We start from the raw sequence: 20,292 nt of genomic DNA on the forward strand, positions 1-20,292 counted from the left end.
GCGCCTCTTCCCGCTGCTCTCATTGGCCGCCCGGGACGCCGCTCCCCGCCAGTTCCTGTTTCGGCCACCTTACCTTGTTGACGCCAGTCTCTGCCTCCCCGCCCTCTGATTGGCCCGCGCCGCCAATGTTTGTGGCGGCGATTGGCCCGCGCCCGCTCCGCCCCGCCCGGTTGAGGGAGAGCGACGCCCTCTCCGGAACGGCCCTTGTTGATTGGCCGCGAGGGCTCGCCCCGCGCACGCCGATTGGCTGCGGCGCGAGCAGCAGGGTGGGCTGCGCGGGCGGGCAGTGGCGCGGAGGCGGCGGCGGGGCTGGCGCGGGGTGTCCGCCCGGCGGAGGATGGTCCCGGCGCTGGGGCCGCCGCGCAGCGCGCCCGGCCCGACCGTGAGTGCCGGCGGCGGGACCGGGGACGGGAGCGGCAGCGGGCGGAGAGGGACCCGGAGCGGCCGCGGCCGCGGCAGCGGGGCCGGGGCGTCGCGCTGGGCCGGGGCCGCGCTCGCCCGGGATGCCGGTGGGGCCGGTGCCTCTTTGTCCGGCCCAGGTGTGCCCGGGCCGGGCCGGGCAGGGGCTGCGGGGCCGGGACAGGCCGGGGCGCAGCTGCAGAGCGCGGGCGGCCCTCGGCGGTACGGCCCCCGGGCGGTCGCGGCTCGGTGGCGGTGGCCGGGCTCTGCTCCCCAGGAGTTGTGCGGCTGCGGGGGCTGCCCGTGCCCGGGCTGGGTGAGGTAAAGTCGGGGGAAGCAGCGGCGAAGGTCTGGAGAGCGGCGTGGTTTTATCGCTTTGCGGTCTCGGTGCTGGGAGACAATTGAGCGTGAGTCGCCGTTCGGGGAGTTTGCTCCGGAGGCAGCGAGAGGCGCCTCAGCCTAGCATCTCCTCGGCGTAGCCCGGGATGTACCGCATCCTCCGTGCATCGCGGCCGTGCGCTCGTGTTGAGCCGCACCCCGAGGGGAAGTTAGCCCACTCCAGAGCACGATGTGCGTACAGGGCCAGCCTTTTTGCTTAGACCTCGGTCACTCGTGAATGACGTTTCTCGTCTGGCGTGCTATGAGCTTGGTCTCCTAAGGAAGGACGTCTGATGGATGTGTTCGTCTGTTCCTTCTCTGCCTGATAATTTTAGCTCTCTGGCCAATTTCAGTCAAATTTGCCAGCAGCAGAGGTTTTAAAGAGTTGAAAGGCTTCAGTTTCATGGAAACCGACATTGACAAGCACAGAGATGTGTGTAACTCACAGCTGCTGCTCACATTAAGGGCAGGACACTTAAAATGCAGTTCCCTGTGACAGCACAAATGAACTGAGTCCATTGACATAGCTATGGTTAGATATAGCTGTGGCACATGATGCCCATTGTCCAGGGAAGTCTGTGGGGAAAAAATTGGAAATAAGGCAAAGAAAAAGGGAATAGCGTTGTGTTGAGTTTCTCTTCATAAGTACAAAAATCACAAAACTGTATTTTTGCTTTTCACATAATAGCTTGGACTTCTGTTAGACTTCATTTAGACATGCAATTATTAAGTACTTCTAGCAGAGATAATAATGGCACAGTTAAGCACCCAGAAGTCAGGTATTGTCACAGCTTGGTTTAGAGGCATGATTTTAGCTTTACTTTTAATATACAAGTCCTTGGGACCAACTTATTTATGTGATTGTGTTATGTAGCAGTTTAACCAGCTGCAGAGCCTTGTTTGTTGCTCATGAATTGTGTGCAGTAATCAGACGAATGGGAAGTAGGAACCTTCCTTTGAGTAAATGGTTATTACTATAAAGATTTAGAACTTCTAATTTTTGATTTTCCATTAGTGCTGTAACAGTAACTCATAGGTACGTTTTAGGATTAAATACATTTGACAGCTGAAAATATGTTTGCCAAGCTTAGAAAAATGCTCAAGTTATGAGTATGATTTTTAAGGTCCTTGTATTCAAAATATCACGTCAGGTATGTGAAACAGTACAAGAACATTGCAAATTTGGAAATTACTTGCTCCCTTAGAGACTTACTTATTCCCTTAGGTTATGGATGCACGGGAAGATTTTAACGGAGTAGATGAAAAATGGTGGTGGATCCTGGAGGAGTCTGACAGCTGCAAAGAGATAATTAGGATGTAAGTTTTTGATAGTGGCTTTGCTGCTTTGATTCCTGGTTTTTCAAGTAGTGTTCTGAGGAGCTGGCCAGGGACAGACTGAAGTGACTGTCACTTGAGTGGCCCTGGGACGTGTGCCTGGCCCACACCTGCTGTGTGCATTGTGGACTCTCGCTTGTAGCTGAAGTTTAGCTGTATTCTGAAATGTCAAAGATATCTCGGGAACAAGAAGGCAAAGATTCTGTGAATATGTTCTGCTGGCACTGATGGCTCAGCTACTCCAGCTGTTTTTCACCACAACTCTTTTTAGGTGAGTGTTGGGGATGCTCCTGACTCTTTTAAGGCAGAGGAGTTACAGAGGTAGTTTTTTGAGCATTGTTTGGTTGTTGATGGTTTCTCCCCATGTACTGAAATTATAAGAACACCTCTGGCTTCCACATATTGAAGTATAATAAGTTAGGCTACAGAAAGATTCGGGATGGTGCCTTACAAATGTTCAAGCACGCTTTTAATTTGCAAAATGCCCTGATACAAAGTGTGTGACATTGTAACCAATCATGTCCCACATGGATCTGAGTTAATATAACGTATGATTTGAAGCTGGTTGCTGTAGGAAGAAGTAGACATGAGAGGAAGTCAAGGGTTGGGACATACTGGATTTGACAAGAGCCATTCTGTGGTTTAATTTTTGTACAGTAGTGCTTTTTAAGGTCTTAAAAATTACTTTTTAAGTGACACCTGGCTGGAGGAAGGTATAAATAGTGTAGCATTTAATACGAAGGGCTTCCCAATGAATCATGGTTGGTTGTGTCTCAAGAACTTGTGAAAAGTACCACCAAGTCTGTGCCACTTCGAAGGACAGTGATAGCTTTCAAAGTAGGAAAACACATTCATATTTATCCTGAGGGATTTGATTTGATTAAAGTAATCAAAAACACAACTGAAATGAAGAATTATAAAATGACTGGCATTACTGTGGATGCACAGTACATCAGGCTGGAGGGAAGTACAGTTCTTCATAGTCCTGAGATTTATGACTAGAGTTGTTATGAAAAGATCAGAAATGTTAAAGCTGTAAGATGGTATGCACGTACACATTTACACATCTATTTTCATTTAAAAACCTGTGTTGTATGTGCAGCTTCCCTGGCATTTTCATCAGGGACATGGCTCAGTAATGTTATTTAACTGAAAACTCAGTTTCTCATCTGAAACTCTAGGCTGTGATATGTATTCAGTTTTAATGAGGGGGAGTATTCAAGCAGTGTTCAAGTTATTTCAAATTACAGTAAAACATGTAAAGGTCTCACTTCCTTGATTAGGAAGTGCTGTGCAGTGCCCAGTTTATGTAATGCTGACCTAACTTGCTGTTTAAAATACAGTTCTGGCTTTTATGCATGGATATAATGTGTCCAAAGTGTACTTTGGTTTGCTGCCTTACCAGTGAAGTGCTGTCGTCATGCTTAGAGTAAGCACGAAAGAGGTTTTGCTGTGTGCACAAGATTGACAAATTGTGTGTAAACTGGGTTTGTTTCCTGTATGAAAAGCTATGGCTTTAGTCCTCTAAGGTGAATGAGTTACTTTTGCAAGCATGACTGACCATAGCAATCTCTTACATCAGCCATGCTGGGTGCCATTTGATTCAGATAAGAAGAAAGTACTAAGCTGCTAAAAATGTTTCATGCTTCCTGGTAACAAGTGCCTTTCTCACTCAGTTACCTGAACTTCCGTCAGGTTGACTGACCAACGTGAAAAACATGAGTTGAAATCAGCTCCATCTATAAGCACATCTCAGTCATGCTGGTATTCTGCTACCTGAATGGGTTCTTTGTGGTCCATCTCTAGTGAGGCTGGAATGATCCAAATATGGAGCTACTAAGTTTTAGGTCTAAATCCAGGTTCCTCAGAACCTGTGATCCATTTTTCCAGCTTTTGGTGTGGTGGGCAGTGCCATGAAAAGATTGTAGAAAGCATTGTCCATTAGCCTGCTGACACAATAGCAGTATAAGGGTTTTATGAGGAGAGGAGAACCTAAAGATTTGTTTATTCTTCAAGTAACTGAAGTTTAACTGAAAATAACATTTGGGGTGTCTGCCTGCATCTGTAGTCTGTGTCTGGCTTCAGGAACACTTAACTCATGCCAGCCTTCAACCTTTGAAGCTGGACTCTGCTTTGCTTTCATGCATCAGTGAAGCTGTTACCTAGAAGTTGAACACAGTTCTTGTACAAAGCTTCATGCTACAGCTCTTCGTGCTCATTTACTCCAGTAGTAAAGTGGTGCTCCAAACCAGGAACAAAGAACATAATATTTTCACTGTTGGAGTATCCCTAATATTCAGAGATGCTTTAATTCAGAAATGTTTAAATATTATGCATCTATTGCTTAAATACCTCTTTCTTCATGAAAATCTCTCACTTGCTGGTGATTCTGGGACTTCTTGTATAATTGGAGAAGCTTAACTAGTTTTGGCATCATCTTGAGTCAGTTTCACACATATTAAGCCAGCACTGCCACCATGAGAAGCAATCTTGTTTCAGTGCACGTATTTGGAAGTGTGGGGCATCTCTGTGATCCTTTTGCAAAGTAAATTTTAAGTTGAAGTAGTGTCATCATCTGGCCTCATGGGTGAGGAGTGCTGGTGAGCCAGGGTAGAGGCTACACCTCTCAGCGATATGTTGAAGGAGTTGGGAGAATAGGGAAAGATAACCATCTCAAGGATTTTCCCATTATTGCTAGAAGAAATGGGCTGACAGGAATTTTGTGAAGTTCAACAAGGACAAAATCCTGCACTTGGGGAAGAACAAATCAGCCCACCAATACATAGCTGGAAAGTGCCTTGGCAAAAAAGGACCTGGTGGACACCAAGTTGAACATGAACCAACAAAGTGTCCTTGTGGCAAAGGTGGCAAGTGGGCTCCGTTTGATACAGGAGTATCAGTGAGCTGAGGGAGGTAATCCTTCCACTGCACTTGGCACTGGTGAGGCCACACCTGGCATCTTTTCTTGGGTTTTAGGTTCCCCAGTACAAGAAAGACATGGATGTACCATAGAGAGTCCATTGAAAGGCCACAAAGACAATTAAGGTACAGGAGCATCTATTGTCTTGGGAGGCCAAGGGAGCTGTGGTTGTTCAGCCTGGAAAGGAGAAGGCTCAGGGAGAATCCCGCCTGTAAACTGTCTCAAGAGACTTTACAGTCCATCTTTGTGGTTTTTCTGTTTTATTCTGGGTGGGAATGGGAAGACCCTATGTTTCCTAGCTTGGAATTATTAAGTGTGTGAGCTGTCCCTTGCTAAGGAATGCAATGGAGTTCTCCCACTCCTAGTTTCACTTTAAGGTATTTACCAAGTCAGTCTTAGGTGGCAATAGGGAGGTGATTTCACAGTTATAGAAGAAAAAGATGGAGGTTAGTAATTTTTGTTTTATGGAATGTTTTTTAATGAGGTAAAACTTGCAGGATCATGCTATCAGTCTGTCCCATTTATCCATTCCTTTTAGACCGCTGCAAAGTAGTAACTTGGAAATCTGGTTGTAGTTTCTTCTCTATTGTCGGTGTTAAATTTCTACTGCAGTCTTATTTGCTTTTCCTAGTGCTTTCAGAACTACTTACTCACCTCAGATAGCTAATACACAGTAATTCTTCTAAAGCTAAATAAGTAGTTCTTAAAGTGGTGGAATTATTGAATTCAGTTTTTCTATGGATTTGCACCTAGTAGGTGCATTTTCTTGTGTCTAATGTGCATTGATTTTGATTTTTAATTTCCTCTTTGAAAGCGTTATGAATGTGTGCTTGCTTTCTCTGGTCATCTGGGCTCAGATAATTTTAGTTTGGACCTCTCTGTTAAATATAATTAAAATAATGTGCAGCTTTATCCCTGCCAGTATTATTCAAAACTGTCAAACTGTCAAACATCCAGATTGCAAGATGAGTCCTTTATTCCTGGAACTGAAGTAATTGCCCAGTACACCCACTTCATAGATCCAAGGAAAAAAACTCTGAAAAGCAAAGGTGTAATTGCATTGAGGTTTTGAAGGAGAATGAGCTGCCTTCTGTCCACTAAAACCTTTAGTGAGTAGTCTGCTTATAAAATGTACATTGCAAAGTTGTGGAGGCTTTGTTTGGTTTTCTTGGATTTGGGGGCAGAGTGTGTGTGCTTGTTTTTGAAAGCTCATTGAAGTGTAATTAATGAGTTTGTTTGATGAGTTTATACATTAAAACTGAAATTCTGTTTTATGGGACCTTCTTCCTCAGCCATTTTTTATTTTGGCCCCATTAAGATTCATAGGGAAATCCCTTAACTCTGGAAGGGCAGTGTTTGTAACAGAATCTCAGTTTTGATCTCTTCTGCATGTTGTAGTGGAACTTTTTAGTGCAGGCCCATAGAATATTGCTTTCTTTATCATGGACCCTTGATGAGTTCTTTGTTCGTGTCAGATTTCTTATACTCCAAGCCTATAAAATATTTAAGGACTTGACTGTGTAATCCTTTGTACTGAATGACTCATATCTGAAAAGATGAATTAAGAAATTTGACACATAAACTCTTTGGATGCCCTGAACATTTCTCTTCTAGGATATTTTGCAGTGCTTGTTAGTTAGGTTCCTCAGGAGAGAGCAGCAAAGCAGTTTGGCATGTGTCAGAAAATGCCTTGACACCTCCTTGGGACCTTATGTGGTTTTATAAACAGACTATGTGAGGATCCTTTGTAGCTGCAGAACAAAAAGAGCTCAGCTTAAAACCAAAGCAGTGAAGCAAAGAATACTGCTCTGGCTAAATCATTGTAGCCAAAATGAATGTTTTTATGCTGTAATTCTAAATTGGTTGTCAGGCTCTGTGACAAGGTACTGCTCTTTGGATAGAGATTTCATTTGTAGATAAGATCACATGAGAAAGCAGAATTGGACTGGCTCTCGCTGGAGCAGGTTGCCCAGGGAAGCTGCAGGTGCCCCATCCCTGGAAGTGTTCAAGGCCAGGCTGGATGGGGCTCTGGGACATCTGGTCTTGTGGGAGGTGTTTCTGCCTAAGGCAGGGGGTTTGGAATGAGACGATTTTTAAGGTTACTTCCAACCCAAGCCATTTTGTGATTCTAGGACTTACAGCTTCTACATTTGTCCAGTCATTCTTCGGTGTTTCAAATACAGCTTTCATATATGGATGGCTTCCCAAGTTATAAATAACCATCTTGGTCACATCATTTGGAGACCATGATGACTTGTATGTTTCAGCTTTTTTCAGGAAAACAATTGCTTGTTCTTTAGGCAACATGCTGCTGCAAGGCTGTGCTCACTGAGGGCTGCTCTTGCTCAGGAGTGAGTGGCAGAGCACTCTCAGCCTCAGCCTGCTGCAGGCAATCTTTGCCATCTGATCCAGGTAACCTAACCCACACTCCCACCACAGAGGTGATGACCTGTGTTAGGAGGAGCTTGCCCGCAATTCACTTGGTATCCACTTAGCCTTCACCATCAAAACACACTTGTGGCTCCTCTGTCAAGCACAGCATAATTAGATGTCTGTCTTCTCTTTGAAAACCACTTTCTGTTTTGAAGCGTACCACGGATCACTGGGCATTGGAAGCCAGGGAGATGAGCACTGTCTTTTGACATAGAGACATTTTTCACACTTTCTCACTTCCTTAGCGAAATTGGTACGGTTGGTAACTTGTGAATCTCAGCGCAATACATGGAGAACAGGGGATCAGGAGGATTTCCTTGGTCATTCCTTTTTTATTTCCTAAAGAGAAGAGTGATGTTCCCCTTATTTTGAGTAGCTGAAGACACACTTTAAGGGGAGAGCTCTTTGTGATTCTGGCTTGTGCACTGGTTGCATAATTACAGCTCTTTAGCTCCCAAATGTCTGCTTCCCTGTAACAATTGCCTCAGACCACAGGAGATAGTTCCCTTAGGCATCTTCCTTTACTTGCACTGTGTGCACTTCAGTTTGTTTGCCAGTACCAAGATCATCTGCACAAGGTGTGGGGGTGGCAGCAGCTCTCACCTGGGTGCAAAATGTCCAGAAATACCTCTCCTTAAATATTTTGCAGTGAGTAAGAGACTTGGTTCCGTGGACATGAGCGCTCTCTCTGCCCCTCCTCTAAGGTGTAAAAATAAATGTACTTAGGTAGACTCTGGAGGGAACAACAGTAGACAAAGAAGAATAAATATGAGAGCTGGATCTTCAGGTGATTAACAGGGAAGTTTATTTGTTGTTGTTTGTTGTTGGTGTTTTGGTTTTGTTTTTTTTTTATCTTATGAAGTTTTATTAAGCAGATCTGGTCAGGATTTCTCCAAGTGACCCTACACCTGTGCTATCCTAAAATATGGTTTTAAAACTAAATGGTCAGTGCAATTGCCATTGATATTTTGAAAATTACAAATGAAAACAAAGCTAATGTAGATATGAGGAAATATCACTTGAGTTACGCTTTCTCTTCCTCCAATGCTATTACAAAAAAAAAACCCTGAACATTTTTTTTCTAGTTCTCTTGCATGTTGTTATATAAGAGCCTTACTAAAACTTTATTGCTTTAAGTCAACAGGAGGAAAAATACTAATATATTTCAGTTTAGATAATACAAACAAAAGAGGCAGAGTAAAAAAATCTAAAGCAGATAAATTTTCTTTCTATCTGTTGTTTGCAAGCACCTTAAAAAAAAAGTTGCCTCATGTAACAGGTTTTATCTTATTTGGTTTGTTGTTTGGTTTTTTTTTAACTTTTGCAGAAGCTCTGGGAACAGTTTGGTTGGCCTGGGAAACTCTGAACTGGTTTGCATCAGGAATATCTTCCTCAGCACAAGGTGGCAGTGCCACTCTGAGCCAGCTGGTCAGCCAGCATGTCCATGCTGCAGGGCTGGTCACAGACCCAGCCGTGTCCAGTCCTTTACCTGACCTCACTCCTCCTCCTCTGCTCACTCCCAGGTTTTTGTAAACATCTGGGAACTTCATCTCTTTGAGAAGTTGCAGTTAGGTCAGTCAGTGGGCCCAGCTGCTGTGAGGGAGTGGAGTAAGGGACGCAGTAACAGGGAAATCTCAATTTCTTCCGAAACCAAACTGATAGATCTTTTTCCTCCTATCAGGAAAAATATAATTTTTCATTTTCCTATATGATAGTCTTAGCAGGTTGCTTTGATAGGCCGCAGTAGTTAATGCACACAGGTAACAATCATAAAGGTAACTTTGTGTTAATGTTTCCTGCAGTCATTTTATTAGGTAAATACAAAAATAGAATAGAACCATTCCACGGGGGAATAAAGAAAGAGCAGTAAATTGTGTCTCTTGATCGAAAAGGCACTTTGCTTGTTGTTAAAGGCTTGGATGAAGTCCCTGATTAAGGCTAGCTTTGTTCTCAAACATGCATGGAAGATTGGAGAAGTGAGCTCCAGCAGTTACTTGGATGAAGAAGACACTCTGTCTCAGGAAAAAAGCATTTGAGTAATTCTTATCTGTGCCTTGGAATTGATCTTAGCTTTACATTAAGGCTAACTACATGAGGTATACATGTAAGAACCAGTAAGAACTGTGAAATTGCAGCAGTGTGACAGCATAAGCTTGCTGAAGGATATTGAGACAAAGAAAGATTTGGACTGCTGGTAGGTTTGCAGAATATGTGTAGTTGCATATAAAAAAGATTATTTCTGCCTGATGCAGAAGAGTGGAATGGCTTTACTAATTTGAGGAAGATTGTCTTGTACAGCCAAAGGTAACAGATTGGAATAATTATTTTCTTTCTTAAAATGGATATTAAGTTTGGAAACAATTCCTAAATAAGGAGTGAAAAAATAATACCAAATAAAATAATCTAAATTAGCTTTTTCTTATATTTGCTGAGTGCATGTTTTGAAGAAGAGATTTAATAAAATTTGCTGAATAATACCTGGAAAGATGGGTGGTAGACAAGAAGATGTTTAAATAAATTTGTTTTAAGTTTTATACCCTATGTTTCAGAACAATGGAAGAGATTAAATTATGTTAAACTTTAATCTTCAGAATACAAAATATCCTTTAATTTCTGAGGATGACATTGCATTTAAAATCAATATTTTATGTTGACATTGTGAAAACTGTTAACTGCATAAAGCTTGAGGGAAGCTTGGTACTAAATAAATATAAATGATGAGTTGCTGCTTCTTCATCTGTTCCAAGAATTTGGATTTTGCTACATTTTCTCTGCAGATGACATTCCGCTGAGGGAGCATATTTCATGAGTGAACTTAAAATACATTTGTCTCTGAGCTTGTGAGGCAAATACATGTCTTCTGCTTTAGAGAATCCATGGAGGGATCTTGCCATGAAGAAGCAATACCTGACATGGCAGAAGTAAAGGGAAGCCCACTGTCAAAGCTCTGGCCATGCAACAGCTGAGGGGGAGAAGTGGAGACAGTGTGAACATTCATCAGCCCTCAGAAATCTCCACCTAGGCAGTATTTTTATTTTCTTTTTAATTTACAAAGACCATGTTTTCAGCAGCCCTTAAGAAAACCTCCTCCCTGGTATTGTCAGCTTGAGCTGTTTCATGGATTATCAAGTAAAATGGAAAGGTTTCTGTCCTTACAGAATAAGAACAGGGAAAAACAGCTTCAGTTCTCATGGTACATTCTATCAGTAGAAAGCCCAGAGTTTTAGACAAGTGTTACTTAACAAATTTAACCACTTCTTTTCAGTGGAGCTCAAAATAAACCAATTGATTAATTAGATACTGTGTACAGCCTTGCTTTTTCCTATCAGGACCACAAAAGTTGGTTGAGTGGTAAACTGATAAACTTCACCTGTGGAAGTAATTCCACAGTAAAGTGAAGTTAGGGTATCAGCCACAACATTCCTGTGCCATGTCCCCTATATGAAATGGGCTGCAGATCCCAGTGGAACTGAAGCATATCAAATACAGACTTTAAGTTTACATTTGTGAGGCTTATACACTCAGTGTGGCAACAAATGGCTTGAAATATGCAGGGAACAGCATCACTTGGAAGAAGCTTACTGACATTATTTTAAAAAAAAGGGCTGAGGAGGAAGAAAGAAGTGGGGTCTTTGACATGTAATAAAAATTTTCTATTCTTTTTCAGGATAAAAAATGGTTAGGAACTATATTAATAAATTACAGCACAAATTTTCACTAGGGCCTTGTCTATCTATCTTCCAGAATTCTATATACAATGAATTGCTGAATCATTTCAGCATCTGCTCAGCATTAAGAAATAAGGCAGTTGGAATGTTGTGTATATCATGACTGGGAGATAAGGATGGCTGCTGTTAAGAAAAAGAACTTTGCTGAGTGGACACAGGAGAAGCTAAAATACAGGAGTATGAAGAACTCGTGTCAGGAGGGAGAAGTGGGTGCTCTGACTTAGGGCAGGGGGAAGATGGTGCTGTGAATGTGTTCTGGACCATGCAGCTGGAGTCAGAACAGCCATGGCTTCTGGGGAGGGGTATTTGTGTGTGGGTGCTTTTTTACATCCTTACCTTCACACAGTTGTGCTTTCTCTGTGGCCCTGCATGGTAGCTGACCATCTAAATCCACATTGATGCTTTCTATGTTAAATACACTGCAATAAAAAAATACTCCTTTGGTTCTCGAGCTGTATAAATTTGCAAGATTAAAAAAATTTGGTTGCTTGGTGAATATATTAGTCTTTCAAAAATGTGAAGTTCACCATAACTAAGACCTCTTTTATCTTTTTTCTCTGATTTCCAGCATATTTGCTATGGTCTCATAATGCCCAATAACAGACATATCAGCTCTGTCTTTATAGGTGGTGCAGAATCAAGAAACAGCGTATGTGACTGCCACATGACACAATCCAGTATCTTCCTTTTTCTAAGCACGTTTGAGAGCTTTGCTTTACCAGAAGTGTGCCCATGTGCTCACATCCTCACTAAACAAAAACAGTATTAAATTAAGTGATCCCTTTGCCCTGTCGAGTACTTATTTCACTTGCTACACAAGGTGCTGCCTCAGTGATGGATATATGAGTGTAGTGTCACCAGGCAGCTGCTCTGCTTCTCCTGCCTCTGCTGGTAGCCTTAATGGACACTGGTTTTGCTGGGAACTCTGCTGAAAGGAGGTGTGCTGGCCTCAGTCATTCCATGTACACCTGAACATTTCTCGTTGCCAACAGTGTCCAAGATGTCTGGGCTCTAACTGGGTTTTATTTTTTTTTTTTTTATAATCAGAACCGCTCATCTGCTAAGGTCTCCCAGCTAACCCCTTCATCATCACCTGGTACAGTGAATGCAGCTAGAATCAGTGAGTAAGTACTACTGACCATCACCAGCTCTCTGCAGGAGAGATAAGTGATAGATGCCTTGGGTGGGAAACTGGCTTTCCTGGCTTTCAGAGTTGTGAGTTTTTACTAACTTGGACAGCCTGGGACAACAACTGGATTAATCTTACTAAATATAAACTCAAAGAAATTTGTTTTTAATCCAAGCTAATTGGATTTAAAGGAGAAGAAATCTTGTTTTTAAGATGCGGTAGCACAGTTTATAAGGGTGTGCATGGAAGCGCTGAAGTCGCACCACTGCTTTCTCCCACAGTAAAAGACTGTTAACTCTCTCAGGTGTTTTCATAATTTATGCAGGGGATGGTCAGTGAGCACAGAGAAAGCAGAGTCTGGAGGGGTATAAATGGAAAGTGATGTGTTCCCATTGCTGGGCTGGAGAGGGCTGTGATGGCTGTGTTTAGATAGGCTGTGTGTAACACCCTGTGAGGCAGTGGAATGCTCTAACTCCTCTTTAAAGTGGATTAAAGTGTCCACAGTTTTGTGATGTTGTGAAGCCTGTTGTGTAGGTGGAGTTGAATTACGTTCCTGAAATCTTCAGGCACTTTGAGTTCCCTGAGTTGGATCTGTTCATAGATGTTTCTTGTTCAAGAAACATTCAAAGATGTTTCTTGTTTGCTTTATTTTATGGTTTGCCAACATCTCCCAAGTCTTCCCTGGAACAGAGAAAGTACTCCAAGATTAGAGTGGTAAACAGCTTCAGCCATAATGTTTTTCATCCTTTAATCTTTTCTGAATGCACTACATTTAATTAACTTCTAGAAAAAAAGGCTGAAATGCAGTATCTAAATTCAGCTGTGGTACCATACAGATTATTTCTGTTAGTGTGACACACACATGGGTGTGTGCACAGAGCACTTTGTGAAGTGAATGCTTCAGTGGTTTGGGAGCTCCATATATTCTGACTTTCTGGTTTGTAAGGACATTATTTTGGGGGTTTGTTTTTGATGTCAGTGCCAGTAGTGGTAGGCTCAGTTTACATTAATAACTGCTTGGTGTTTAAAGTTACACTAAGAACCACCCCCACTTCCTTGCAATCCAAAAAAATAGACAAAAAATACCCTAAAGATATGAAGCCTGTTGAATGAAGCCAGTGAGCTTTCTCGGAGTAGCCAGGGAAAGGTGAAGCCACAAGGAGTTTGAGGGCCCATGGGAAGAGTTGCAATAACAGGTTGGTGAAAGAGTGTGAAAGTAAATACAGAGCTCAGACATATCAAAAAACAGATCTGTTTTTTCCTGTTGTCATCTACAGTATACATTGCTCTCTAAAATGTATTTCTGGTAGATATGCATTCAACCATCATTGACTTAATCTCATCTTTTGTGTAGTTTTATAATGTTTTTGTTGGTCTAAATACAGGCTACCTATCTGTTCAAGATGACGACAAGTTAAATGCAATTCATTAGGCTGTTATATATAACTTTAGTTCATAACTTTAATTTTATCTGAATTTTACATATCTGAGAGCATAGGAGTGTCATTTTTTGGTTGTTTTGAGGTATACAGTAATTTAATAGCAAGTTTTGTAATCTGCTACATTAAGAGCACTCTAAACTTGTAGCTTATGAAATGTCTTCATTGTAGCTTGTTTTTTGCTTAGCATTCATAATTTATTTTGAACTGGGAATTGAATGCTTATTCAGTGAGGAAGGGCTGATAAGGGAGAACGTTTTTTCATGTCACAAAAACCGGTCTGAATCAAGGGGATGGACTTGTGCCTACACTGTAGTAGGGCCCCATCCTTGTGCTCCAAGGCAAAGCCATGTAACAAATGTCATGGGCTAAGAATTCAGAAAAGTGTAGGAATTGTTAATTCCTTCCATGATTTTTCCTCAGGCTCTCTTCTCCGAAACCATGCCAGAGATGACAGAGAATGAGACACCTACTAAGAAGCAACATCGGTGAGTTTCTGTGGGAAAATGACTATTTAGTAGTTCCATGGTCTGCAGCCATGTTGCAGTCACGAAGTTTCTAGCTAAAAGTTTGGCAATAATGGTATGGACAAGAAGTTCTGTGTGTTCATCAGGGTTGATCTAAAAGTTTCTCTCTTTCCCTGTCTATGCCAAACTATTTGTTAAAGATATAGCTACCTGGGTCACTTTAATTTTTTCACTGACAATTCTGATGTGTGTAAAACTGTGTTGCTGCCTTGGTTAGAGCACAGCCTCTATTTTTATGGAGGCTCCTTATAGATATATATATAGTATAATTTTGACAGGGTAATTTAGAACTCTTCCTCAACTCCCAGTGGAATCTGGATCTTACATCTCAAATCTCTGCTGAAACTCAAACTACACCTTGAGGTTGTACAGCAACACTATGACCAAAATTTGTGACGAAGTGACTCAGCACTCATTAGAACTTTTCCAGAGTTTTGTTCCTTTGTATTAACATGGGTGATCTAATACGTTATTACTACTAGGTAAGCATGTAGGATATGATTTATAATCAAGAAAGGCTCAAAGAGAGCATTGATTTGTCCTACAGAAAGTTTTCAGTCTTTGCAGACTTCACAACACTTTCTTACCTGACTAATAGAGTATTTTGTGCTCTGTGATGGTAATGCCAACCAAAGGACAGCTGGGTGTCTCCACTCCTTATACTCTTGTTCACATTTAGTATTAATGATCATCTTTAGGCATTATTTCTTAGCAGATGTCTCTGGGCCTGACCTGTAACAGTAACATTACTGTCTTGTAGTTCTTGTCTAAGTTATTCCAGGTGCACACTATCTTCAGCGAGTTACCAGCAACAGGTATCAACTCAAAGTGTAAAGGATGTGCCTCATAGTAATCACACCTCTTCCACTTGTATCTTGCGTTCTTACCTCAGATTGCTTGTTACATTGAAAAGGACAGCTAGAGTGGGAGTGTGCTACTGGACAGAAGTTTTTTGAAATTGATTTTTTCTGGAATTTTGCTTTTTCCAGAAAACACGTGCTTTGCTTTACTGTACTTCCTGGAAGTATTTGTTTTAGTGCGTGTGTATAGTACATCTTTATATATGTAGAGTATATATTTGAAATTTATTGACTGCCAGTAAAGCAGTTTGAGACATTGCACAGTGATTGCTGCCATCAGTCCTGTAGTCTCAGGTGAACATCTGAAACCAAACATAACCCTCACAAGCCCAAATCACAGAATTTTCAGAATTTTGAGACAGTAAAGGTCAGGAGCTGTAGAGGAACTGTATTTTTGGTTTCTCTCACAAAGGAAGCCTCTTTGACACCAGAAGCTATGATTTTTGAAGGCAATGTGGTGGGAAAATCAACTTGCATGGTAGTTTTCTCCTGTTTCAGTGATCCAGTGAATGTAAAAGCAACATTTCAGATAAATATTTAACTGTCTTGTTCCTCAGAAACAAAACTATTTTTTATTAATCTTTGGCCTTTTTGAACACTGCATAATATAACAGGAATATAAAAACCTAGCTCTCCACTATAAATATCTACTAATAATCAAGTGGAACATTACACTGTGCCTTGTTACATTGCAATTGATTTAAGTCTGAACATGAAAAAATTTTTGATAGAAACTCTTTAATACCAATGTCTAACAACATCTGATTGTGACTTCTGGTGTTCTAGTTCACTAGACTGTAATATTTAGTATTTTTAGCTGTAATAGAAATAATAAAAGAAATACTTGTTTGTATGCAGATCTTTAACCTTCAGTTTCACATGAGTCTTTCCCCTTATGTTTTACAGAAAGAAAAACCGGGAGACACATAATGCAGGTAGGAACATCATGCTTTGCTGTTTGGTCTGAAAATAAGCCCAGATATTTTGGAGCAGTAAAACACTTTGCATGGAGAAGGTTCTTCCATAGGAGTTTAGTACACTGAAAAAGCCTCATCCTATCAAACACCTTTCTGTGTCCTTGCATAAAATATCTGTTCAGATTGTTTCTAGTTTGCTGTTTTCCACAGCACAAACTTAAAGTATGAAGGAGCACCGTGCCCCTGCCTTTCCAAAGCTAGTAAATTAAGAAGTAAACAATTTCAGCTGTGTTCAATTCCAAAGGAAAACAACTGCATAGGCATTCACGTGCAACTAATATACACCTTTGTCAAAACAGAGACAGTGTCCTACCTGAGAGCTTTAGAGACTCCCTGGATTAGAAGTACTCCTCTAGCCTATTCCTAAGGCACACATTTGGATGCTGACATCCCAGAAAATCTGTGCAAATGTTGGCTGTATGTTGCAGCAGTAAATCCCTTCAGGGTGCAGGAGGGCAGCACACAGTCAGTGTCTAACACCAACAGCATCTTCTACAGGTGGGAACAGAAAGATGGACTGGGAAAGAGTCTGGCAGTCTTTGGCCTGGTTTATCCAAAGAAATTAATTGCAGTTCTTCTTTTACTGAACAGCAGTATTACATGGTCATCACAAAGTCAGCTGGAAAAACCACTGAGCACTTTCCATGTGAAGCCTGTGCAATGTTGTGCCTGTTGAGTGTTCAGGGTGTGGCCAGCTTCCTAAGAATTAAAGAGGAACAGGAAACAAGTTACCAAGTTTACTTCTAAGATTGCTGGCCTCATTGGAATTCCCAGTTCCTGTTTCACATGTTGATAGCTTTCCAAAATCTTTATTACCTGGGCTGAACTCTGTAGTATGTGGGGACCAGCTCCTTCCAAGCCTATACTTTCTTAGTCATTAATATCTGGAAAAGCTGAGGAGAGTGTTGCAAATATTACCAAAACAAAAGAGGAGCACTTCACAAACACTGTGATATCTGTATGTATTAGTGAGATATATAAAGGTTAAGTCCCAGGTGTCCTGTGTTTTAATTTTTACAGAGGTGGTCTAATTTATATGGTAAATTTCTTGCATAAGAAACTTTGTCTTGCTGTGTTTAGTGTATTTAAGCTTGTCTCTGTCAATGTCAGCAGTCTCTCCTGAAATACAAAAAAAAAAAAAAATAGATAGAGAAAGGTAAACTGAAGTGACAGGCTACTGAAATAAGACTGTTTAAATTAAATTAGTGAGTCTTTTGTAAAGGAGCAAAATGAAATACACTCACCTGCAGGTGCCACCAAAAGCAGAGCAACTGCACAAATCAGAAGGTTCATTCAGCGCCATGAATGAACAACACAATGGTTTGAGTCATGACAAAGCCATTACAGATATTTTTCCTTTTTTTTTTGAAGAAAGAAATCTAATAGTTTCAAGTTTGCATAGAACATGAAAGTATTTCAGTAAAAAAACTAAATAGCTACATGTGAGTTAACAATATTTGAAAGAGGCTGACTGTGGTGGATGGAAAGCAGATACTGTGTAAAAATCAAGTCCAGAGGTATTTACACTCTTAGACTTAGAGTGTAGACCCTTTCCACCAATATTCAGACCTATTGAAGAGGTAAATGGTATCACTAGAAGACTATAAATGAGGTTTTTTTCTGTCCTTCTCCAAAATAGGTAATTCCTTGAACTACTCTTCATTCAATATTTTCTTTACTCCCAGTCAGTTAGACCTTAAAGAACAGTCAAACCTTTGGACATGAAAAAGAGTAACTGATAGTCCATATACCTAGAGCTTCACCAATGTTCAGTGTTGGCTAGCTGCTCTGTTAATGTAAATTAAGCCTGAAGACTGATAAAATCTACATTGTTTCTCTTTTGGTGCTAAATTTGACATTAGAATTTAAGAGGCATAGGTTTGCTTCCCAAATCTGAAACTGATTCTTTCCATAATCTTTGTTCATTTGTTTTCTGTATGCCTAAATTTAATCAATCTGTCTTATGAAGAGAATGTAATAAAACTGTTAGTGTTAGTTTCAAAACCTGAATTTTGAGCTGTAGGAACTTTACTTTTTCATGAAGGGGTACAAAATATATCCCCACCTTTTAAAGGTATAGCTATTTGTGTTACAGCTGTTTGACTCCACTGGGTGTTAATCCGATAACTTAGGTTTACCGTAGAGGAACTTTTTTCCTCACTCAAGTTACTCCTGGTTCTAGTGTATAATTAAATAAGGTATTTTTGAGCCTTTACTTTGTCCTAGTTGTGCTGCTGTTGTGCTGGCTTGCCTAACCAGATGACACAGTATTATTTTTGCTTAGTGGAGAGACATCGAAAGAAGAAGATTAATGCTGGAATAAACAGAATTGGAGAACTCATTCCCTGCTCTCCAGCACTTAAGCAGGTGAGTGTCCATCCAGAGGTGCATACAAGATTCCTGCCAAATGTTCAAATGTTTCTTTGTCTGGAATTATAAATACTTGTTTTACTATTTGTATTAGCAAGAAGGAAAAACTGTCTGAATTAATATACTCAAAAATACCACTAGTTATTAGTATTTTAAAAACTACTTGTAATAGAATTCCTATTTGGAAGTGCAGGGTCACATGAATGTAGTTACATAGATTTTGAGCATTTTATCTTAAACTCTTGCATTTGACTGATTATTTTTGTCATCCTTCATATAATGGTTTGAAAGCAATTCAGAAAATAAAATTATAATGATAGTAATTTAAGACGCTCTTCTTGCAAAAGATGAAGCAAGACAAATGCTCTGAGGTTGATGCACAGAAGCATCCTTTTCAAGATAGAGGAGTCCCCAACAGAGACTGTTCCTACTGAACAGTAGAAGAAATTTAGAAGTGAACAAAGGTTTTGCAGGCAGAATAAGCATAGTTTCATAAAAAGATTGTGGATGGGTTATTTTCTCTTCCCATATTCCCTAGTATACTACTTTCAAAATTATGCATGTATCTCCCTGGATAGTTGTTCCATGTTTGTTTCCTTTCTAATAAAATATTAATACAAAGCAGTATCCTGGAAATTTCATGTGATGAGTATGTTTATTAGTGAACATGAATTTTAGCTGATCAGCAAGAAAGGATGCTGACTGTTCAGCATCTGTGGCCTTAGTATCTACCTCTGGGCATCAGAAAGTGTCAGCTCCAGCACTGAAAATGTTGTTCTGTAAAATCTCACTGCATTTTAGGGTCAGCATTACTCACAAAACTTGTAGTTTCATCTTACAAAAGCAACCAAACCAAAAATCAACTTCCAAAAAACCCAACACAAACCAAATGAAAACAAACCCTACCCAGTGATATTCAGGATATATTTTTAAAGTAAAAACCTCTTTGAGTGAGTGCAGCCTCATCACTAATGGATTTACAAATTCTAGACCTTTCTCCTAATTTTATATGTGTGTTTTCTTTTACAGAGCAAGAACATGATCCTGGATCAGGCCTTTAAGTATATAACAGAAATGAAAAGACAAAATGATGAACTTCTGTTAAATGGAGGGAACAATGAGCAGGGTAAGTACAGATGCTGCTGGGGGCTCTAGAGTTTCTTTCCCACATTTCTGCTGTGTCTCTGTACTAACAACAAAGCCTGGTACCACAAATGGGAATCCCAAGGAATTATGCACGTACAGGAAAAATACAGCTGCTTAGAATATTTTGAAACAAAAGGCCAACAGAATGCCCAAGTGAGTGTTCTGGCACATAGTTATGAGATAATGAAGCAATTGCATTGTGATGTAAGGTAATTACAGAGCTTAAAGGTGATGTGGCATCATCTAGTAAATTCTGCCCCAGTTTATTCTACTGTAGTGACCAGAATGATTTCTGACAAACTTCAGTTAGATTTTTTTTCATCAAAAATATATTTTCTTCATTCATAAAGCTTTATTTTTTTTCCTTTGAAAAGCTGTAGAAGTTATAACAACTCATTTTTTAAAAATACAAGGCATCATATAAAATTTACTTGAATAGATGTGTAAAAGTACAGTAGCAGAGGTATGACAGAAATAATCTCAGAGCTAATGGTGTGGTTTGTGATTTTTATTGCTGCTTTATTGTGATTTTCCCAGTTTGATGAGCATTTTCTCCCAAGTGTATTGCCAGTTTTTGTGGCTTTGCATGAGTGCTTTGTATTTCATTTTGCCTGTAATTTTTAGATGTAATGAAACTTAATTTTTCTGGAA

General features: G+C 40.5%; 1 protein-coding gene across 3 annotated transcripts in view; it reads left to right on the forward strand.

Moving 5' to 3' along the window:
- The first annotated feature begins 285 nt into the window (after nt 1–285).
- Nucleotides 286–20,292, forward strand: part of USF3 (upstream transcription factor family member 3) — a 36,237-nt gene continuing 16,230 nt past the window's right edge. Inside the window, exons 1-6 of one of the 3 annotated variants that reach the window (XM_058840496.1) lie at nt 305–382; nt 12,241–12,313; nt 14,185–14,249; nt 16,055–16,083; nt 18,410–18,492; nt 19,525–19,621. In XM_058840496.1, the coding sequence (XP_058696479.1) occupies nt 12,299–12,313; nt 14,185–14,249; nt 16,055–16,083; nt 18,410–18,492; nt 19,525–19,621 (289 nt within the window). In that variant the 5' untranslated portion in view covers nt 305–382; nt 12,241–12,298. Of the gene's footprint in view, nt 383–12,240; nt 12,318–14,184; nt 14,250–16,054; nt 16,084–18,409; nt 18,493–19,524; nt 19,622–20,292 lie in introns of all 3 variants that reach the window. The other 2 variants (XM_058840505.1, XM_058840487.1) reach the window with 2 other exon arrangements.

The sequence above is a fragment of the Poecile atricapillus genome, chromosome 1, assembly GCF_030490865.1.
Source record: "Poecile atricapillus isolate bPoeAtr1 chromosome 1, bPoeAtr1.hap1, whole genome shotgun sequence".
Taxonomy (NCBI): domain Eukaryota; kingdom Metazoa; phylum Chordata; class Aves; order Passeriformes; family Paridae; genus Poecile; species Poecile atricapillus.